This window comes from Triticum urartu, chromosome 7A (assembly GCF_056163025.1).
Source record: "Triticum urartu cultivar PI428250 chromosome 7A, HENAU_Tu73, whole genome shotgun sequence".
Classification (NCBI taxonomy): Eukaryota; Viridiplantae; Streptophyta; class Magnoliopsida; order Poales; family Poaceae; genus Triticum; species Triticum urartu.
Window position 1 is genome coordinate 164,556,104 of NC_141879.1, and position 7,448 is coordinate 164,563,551.

At 44.3% G+C, this 7,448-nt stretch overlaps 1 protein-coding gene across 2 annotated transcripts; it reads left to right on the top strand.

Annotated features, from left to right (window-relative positions):
- The first annotated feature begins 717 nt into the window (after positions 1-717).
- On the top strand, positions 718-6,037 carry LOC125520631 (putative glucomannan 4-beta-mannosyltransferase 3). 2 transcript variants are annotated; one of them, XR_007288777.2, is made up of 10 exons: positions 718-1,177; positions 1,308-1,406; positions 1,761-2,013; positions 2,656-2,766; positions 2,863-2,999; positions 3,241-3,354; positions 3,637-3,836; positions 3,925-4,119; positions 4,782-4,983; positions 5,526-6,037. XR_007288777.2 is itself a non-coding variant. In XM_048685594.2 (9 exons), the coding sequence occupies exons 1-9, from the start codon at positions 806-808 to the stop codon at positions 5,680-5,682; spliced, it is 1,638 nt and encodes a 545-aa protein (XP_048541551.2). In that variant the 5' UTR covers positions 722-805; the 3' UTR covers positions 5,683-6,037. The 2 variants fall into 2 exon arrangements, 1 of the variants encoding a protein (XP_048541551.2); XM_048685594.2 differs by lacking the exon at positions 4,782-4,983 and having other exon boundaries at positions 722-1,177.
- The last annotated feature ends 1,411 nt before the right edge of the window (positions 6,038-7,448 follow it).

The following is a 7,448-nucleotide window of genomic DNA, read 5'->3' on the forward strand; positions in this document are numbered from 1 at the left end:
GAGCGCGGAGCGGTGCCGTGACGAGGGCGAGGCTGGGGCGGCGAGGACGTGGCTGGGCGGCGGCGAGCTCGCGGCGAGGCGGGGTTCGCGCGGGGCGGCGTTGTGGGCTGGGGACGAAGCGGGGCGGACGGTTTGAGATTTCACAGGCCTTATGCGCGTTAGGTGCAGATGTCCCATATGTCTGTCCGTCTTTCGGACGTCCGCCAAATTACACCTCAATTAGACAAAAGCGGGCGTCCGGATGGGTCACGCGGTGGAGTTGGCCTTACTCCCACTGTGACTAGTCTGAGCCAGATGGGAGAGAGCGAACTTGCTTGTCCGGTAGCGCGCCACGAGCAACACGACGGGGCGCATCCAATTCGGGAGGTGGAAAAGCTCTCGTACTGCACGTGCTGGCGCAACCACCCCTCGAACCGTGTGCTTGCGCCGGTTCCGGTGGCCGGTGGGTGGCCGGTGCCGGTGCCCATCAGCCACCACGGCCGCAAAAGCCGGAAATCAAACGCCGACCACGACTCCCTCGGCCCCCACGCCCGCCTCGTCTTGGCATCTTCCCAGCCCCTCGCCCACGAGCGCGACCTCCCTGCTTGCCCACCTACGATCGTGACAGGCGGGCTCCACGTCGGCGCGGCAACGCGAGTGCGGCACAGGTCCCACATGTCATCTTCACAAGCCACTAACGTGCCGGTGCCTCCTCGGGAACTCCACTCGCCTAGTATACGCTTGGGCAAAGGCGCCCCCCTTGCGCGCCGACGCGCACAACTGGAAAAGCAGCCTCGAAAAGCCAAAAAGAGGCGCACGCAGCCGCATGGCCGGCGACGGCGAGGGGGCCGCCGCCTTTGCGGCGGCGAAGGCGGAGTGGCTCGGCGGGTCTGGTGGCCTGCCGCTGCTGCGGTGGTGGCGCGCGTCGGGCGGCGGCGAGCTGCTGCGGGGCTGGGACGCGGTGCGCGCCGGGGCCGTGGCGCCGGCGCTCGCGGCGGTGTCGGGCGCGTGCCTCGCCATGTCGGCCATGCTGCTCGCCGAGGCCGTGTTCATGGCCGCCGCCAGCCTCGTGCGGCGCCGCCCCGAGCGGCGGTACAGCGCGGGCCCGCTCGGCGCCCAGGACGGCGAGGACGAGGAGCGCGGCCTCCTCGGCTACCCCATGGTGCTCGTCCAAATCCCCATGTACAACGAGAGAGAGGTACGCGTGGGTATTCCTGTAATTAAGTAGCTGTTCGTGTACACATACACGTATACGTACGTTATACTGCCTCGTTTCATCCTTCGTAAAAATGCGCTATACCTCGATTTGCCTCTTGTGCTGGGCGCAGGTGTACAAGCTTTCGATTGGAGCAGCGTGCGGGCTGTCGTGGCCGTCGGATAGGGTCATCGTACAGGTTCTGGACGATTCCACGGATCCAACGATCAAGGTAAAAAGGCCTATTGCGCGTTGAACCAGTAGTACTATAGCGCTGTAGTACTTGTCGACATTTGGAAAGTAGCTGTACTTTTGGCCTTTCCAATTCATGGCTGTCGAAAAATGTGGTAGACTAATGCAACTGAGACATTTTGGTACGGCGAACTCGATTAAGAAACAGGGTAGCTTTCTTTTCCATAGCAGAGACTGGATGACCGGGAGAGGATACCTGTTGCAGCAGTTTATAGACAAATGCAAAATTAGTTGAGCCTTTGGGTAGAAATAAGTACTCGTACATATTAGTTTGAGTTCTTTGATTCGGTAGTGGTACTGATTTTGCTGTTGGCTTGCTGTGTGCTTTCAATAGGATCTGGTGGAGCTGGAATGCATAATTTGGGCTAAGAAAGGCAAGAACGTAAAATACGAGGTCAGAAACAATCGAGAAGGATACAAGGCTGGTGCACTGAAAGAGGGGATGCTGCATGCTTATGTCCAACAGTGTGATTTCCTCGCTGTATTTGATGCCGATTTCCAACCGGAACCCGACTTCCTCATGAGAACCATCCCATATCTCGCACGTAATCCACAAATTGCTCTTGTTCAAGCACGCTGGGAGTTCGGTAAGCCTGGAAACCAGTCAAATTTACTCCTTCCGTTTTTATTTACTCCACATATTAGCTTTGACCTAAGTCAAACTTTATAAAGGTTGACCAAGTTTATAGGAAATAATATAAACTTTCACAATAACAAATATATATATATATATATATATATGTATGATGTGAAAATATATTTAATGATGATTTAATGGTATTAATTTGCTACTGTGGATGTTAATAATTTTGTGTATAAACTTGATCAAAGTTTGACTTGAGACAAAGCTAATATGTGGAGTAAATAAAAACAAAGGGTGTACCTTCATTCTTAGTTCATCTGGTTAGCAATACTATTCTCTGACAATGCTACTAGCAAATCTGTAATCCACCTTGCTGTAGTAAGTAACATGGCACCAATCTTATGTTATGTAGGAGATGAGCAAAAACCACCATTTCATGTCCATGTTAAGTAAGGCTGACAATAAGAACCGCCAAACTGGAGAAAAAAGGATAAAATCTGACTATATTTTGTAAAGGAAATATAATAATAGACCTTTTATGATGCACAACAAGTTACATTAACCGAGTAGGATTTATCTGTCTGATGCATCTCTTGTTCCAATTGACAGGAAACTTGCTGACTGGCATTTTGGGACGATTTTGCAGTTAATCCCAATGAATGCCTGATGACAAGGATACAAAAGATGACACTAGATTATCACTTTAAAGTAGAGCAGGAGGCAGGTTCATCCACATTTGCCTTCTTTGGTTTTAATGGTATAACAGCCAGCTTTCCTATTATCAATTCAACCCTCCGCAACCCTGTAGGATTAATTATTTAACTCCAGGAACTGCTTGTTTTAAAAACTTCAGGAACTGCTGGGGTATGGAGAATTTCTGCCATCAAGGAAGCTGGGGGCTGGGATGATCGAACCACAGTTGAAGACATGGATTTGGCAGTCAGAGCAGGCTTGAAAGGATGGAAATTTGTCTATGTTGGCGATGTCAAGGTAGGTTAGTCATGGTACTAACATACTCATATGGATTCAATCTTTATGCCAAACTATATTGTTTATACGTTTTTACATTTGAAAAATAATTAACAATTCTAAAATAGAAAATAAGATGTAATCTTGAGAGAAGCAGGGTGACTTGTTTTTTTTTTCTAATGGCCAACCAACCTGGGTTGACCACCATCTTTACAATATTTTACACGTGACGTGATGTAACTCGATTATTACTGGAACACAGGTAAAAAGTGAACTGCCAAGCAATCTGAAGGCATATCGCCGTCAACAGCACCGTTGGACATGTGGGGCAGCAAATTTATTCCGAAAGATGGGAGCAGAGATATTGCTTACTAAGGTAATCCCACTTGTTATGTTAGCACACACAATCAAGTAGTGTTTGCATGAAACAAATCTAGTGATGTTATGCCTCATGATAGGTGATATATTTTGGTCTCGTATGCATGAGCATTGAGCCGGGGGTGCCTTTATGTTAAAAAAATAATATGCATGAGCTTGAAATTTATTTTTGTAGACGTTTCGTACCCTGGTTTTTGTGCATAATCTGAATGTCCGATTAAATCATTACTCTTATGTTTCCTTTTTGGTGTTTATCTGACATCATCTAGATCCTGAGCAGGAGGTGTCACTTTGGTGGAAGCTTTATTTGCTATACAGCTTCTTCTTGGTGAGGAAGGTTGTTGCTCATGTGCTACCTTTCGTGCTCTACTGTGTAGTGATCCCATTTTCGGTGCTAATTCCCGAGATCAAAATTCCTGCTTGGGGGGTGGTTTACATTCCAACAGCAATAACCATTCTATACGCCGTCCGAAATCCAAGGTTTGATGCTTTCAGAAGAGTTTGTTAATTAGCATGAATATGTCCATGCCAGATAGGAAATGTTGGTTCCTAACTCGCTGTTTCACAGTTCTATCCACTTCATACCATTCTGGATCCTCTTTGAGAATGTCATGTCTTTTCACCGAACAAAGGCAACGTTCATCGGTTTGCTGGAGTTGGGAAGCGTAAACGAGTGGGTGGTCACGGAGAAGCTTGGCAGTGTAAGCAATACAAAGCCAGTGCCTCAGATACTTGAAAGGCCTCGCTGCAGGTTTTGGGACAGGTAAAAGATAACTGAACCTGTGTACCTCCAAGTGTCATAGATATTTTTTTCCATACAATCCAAGAATGGATCGGGCTCCACTATCAAAAGATAATGGAACAAACATAAAACAGCATTTTGGCGCAACAAAAGAAACTAGAAAGTAGGGTTCATATCAGCTCATGAGAGCAATACCCCCTCCTGCCGCATGCACCGCTAGCAGGGAAAACTGAGACTAAAACTCGTAACGAAAAGTAAAGCCAACCCAGCAGAAGAGAGAATTTTATCTTACAAGGGGGAAAACCACACCCCAAACATCAGCACATGCAAGTGCACACCCCATTCATAGCATCCAAGAAGCTGGGTCTCCAAGTTTTTAGTCCTCATCCATTGCTTGGGTCACATTTTTTGCGTCTTCCTCATCATTATTGCCAGTTCCTCCAGCAATCATCAGAGCAGCCTTTCCTTGCTCCCTTCTTCCATCATCATGATGCTCCAGCGTCGTCCTTTGAGGAGCAGCAGCACTTTGTTCCAGCATTGCACGATCACCATCATTCTGGAGAGCTGCCCAATAGTATAGTTTATAAAGGACACAACATAACAAATGAATTCAGCAGATGATCTAACTAGCTTAAATTCAAAACAAGCTCTATTTCTGAGCTTCCAAAGTGCCAACAATGCAGGTTTCTACTATAAGGCAGATAATGTGGAATCCACCAAAAGTACTGGGGGAAGCACCCAGGTCTATCCCCGGCACCAATAGTTCATGTTGTCCTTTGTGGCAATGGCATTGTGCCATATAAGGCACAACCAAAATTTAACTTTCAAGGGCAGTTTTGTTTTCCAGAGATGTCTAAATGATCTATCAGGACCGGCATCAGAAAGGTATATACATTGGCTCATGCAACTGTCTGCTTTGTTTATTATTCAGCCATCTTCTAAATGTCATATTCCAACCAGTGTTAGCCATTTGCTTAACTGTCTTCTTCTGTTCATTCGAACAGATCAGGAAAGGTAGATAGAAGAGGCTTGTCACTGCACCATTTGTGTCCCCAAAAGTCAGTTTGTTTTCCATTGCCAACCATCATCTTTTTCCCTTTGAGATACAAGTCTTTGATTTTGATCGGATCAGCCCAACATGGTGAATAATTCACTGTGCTATGAAGTTGATATATCCCTCCATCAATCTTATATTTTTTTCTCGCTATCTTCTGCACATCCCTTCTCTGGATTTAAGATTCCACCACCACTTACATAGTAAGCTGACATTAAATCTTTCCAAATTATGAATACCCTAGCCCACCTTTCTTCTTGGGTGTGCACACCACTGGCCACCTAACCATATGATATTTTCTTTTTTTTTTACTGGATCCCTGCCTTTCTGAAATTCTGATATGATCAATGTTATCATTTTCATGCTCTTGCAGATGGACAGTGTCAGAACTTCTGTTTGCTGTGTTCCTTTTCGTTTGTGCGACCTACAACTTGGTGTATGGAAGCGACTTCTATTTCATCTACATATATCTGCAGGCTATAACATTTATCATTGTGGGCACTGGTTTCTGCGGAACCTCTAACTCATAGCAGCCATAACAACTGATCCAACCACGGGAACTATATCTTCACTGTAGGCATGATGTAACAACCTTTTTTTCTAGGGAATATTTTCTATGTAATAACCTCATCCCTTTTGCCGTGAATAGCATCAGGCGAAGCGCAGCTGCCTTCTAGAAACAGGCTGGTGGAAATCTAAAACGTCATTTCCATGTAACAACTTTCCACTGTTATTGTACTTTTGCTCTCTTTTTTTGCGGGGTACTTTTGCTCTTACATTTACCGGGATTGTGCTATCAGCACAATTTGGGAATACAATCACATTGTACCACTAAACAGGTTATTGGACAAAACAACATTTTTCGGGCAACGTCGGTTTGGAATATGATTGTTGTGCCTATATGTGTTTCTCTGTGAGCAACTTGTATCTCCTGTCGTTGCTTATTCCTGATAATAATTTGAGGGCTTGCTTGTCTGACAACATGAGAATAATAGACTCTACTTGTCAATCCCATATGTTAGCTTATTTGGGTTCATTGGACCCCTTTCCATGTTTCATCTCTCAATTAGTATCGAATTCAATATTTGACTCCCAACTCTATAGCAGATATTCTTGATCCTGTGTATGTTTGGTCTCTCACTCCATTGAAACCATTTTTAATGATGAAGGTCGCAATTTTGCACACTGGATGTACAGTGGCCACAGAGTTAAAAAAACCCAGGAAAAACAGGAGAGAAAAAACAAATATTTGGTAATAAAATAGATCAAATATTTGATGATATTTTTTCAAAGTACTAATTTAAGAAAATTGGGGCAGTGCAAATTTAGAAAATAAAAAATGTGCTTAAATTTAAAATGTATATGTAAATTTTTAAAAGGAAAATTTAGAAGAACGACAGGGAAAGAGAAAATAAATATCATCAAATATTGGGCAAACAATAGGAAATTTACAACAAAAAATGGGATACACTAGAGAAGCTAGAAGCCACTGACAAAATCTTAAGTAAAAAGGTTAGAATAAGGCCATAGAATCCTTTTGAACTTTTCCATATTTTTCATATATGCAATTTCATTTTTTAAAACCATAGAATCCTCGTTAACTTTTATGGTTTAATATTTTTCATTCATGTATTTTTTTTCTATCATTTTTAGACTCGATTGGAAAGTAAAATAGAGGAGTATCCGGCCGAGTAAAGTTAGCGGAGTAAACTTTTACTCCTGGTCGCACCTAGCCGATCTACTAAACTTAGTGGAGAAAAAAAATTGCATAAGTTTTTTTTGTCCTAGCCGCGTGAATTTCAAACACTTCACAATATATATCATCAAACATTCAAATTAAAACATGCATAACATAGCCATTAACAAGCATATAGTTTCATCGACCATGATTTTCAAATTAAAACATGCAGTTCATCCAAAAGGCATTACTTCAAACACTAAGTTTGATCCAAAATCACCACAAACATAGTGTTATGTTGTGGATTGAGGTCATTCTATGGCATGCACGAACTCAAACAACGTCCTCGGCGAAGAAATCACCACCGCTGCCACCGTGCACATGGCCACAACCACCACCACCACCACCAGTCCACCACCATTCCGAAGAGAGACTTCTGTTTGGATCAAGATCTACCCTTAGGTGAGCTTCCAATACTTTCTTCTGGTTTCATCCATTTGTGCTTGGATTCATGAACATGATAACATGATTTCAGCTTTCTTGGCATCACGAAGCCTCTCCTATGAAGTTTTTCTTACCTTGTTGGCACTCCCTCGAGCACTTGGCGGCCGCGGCCCT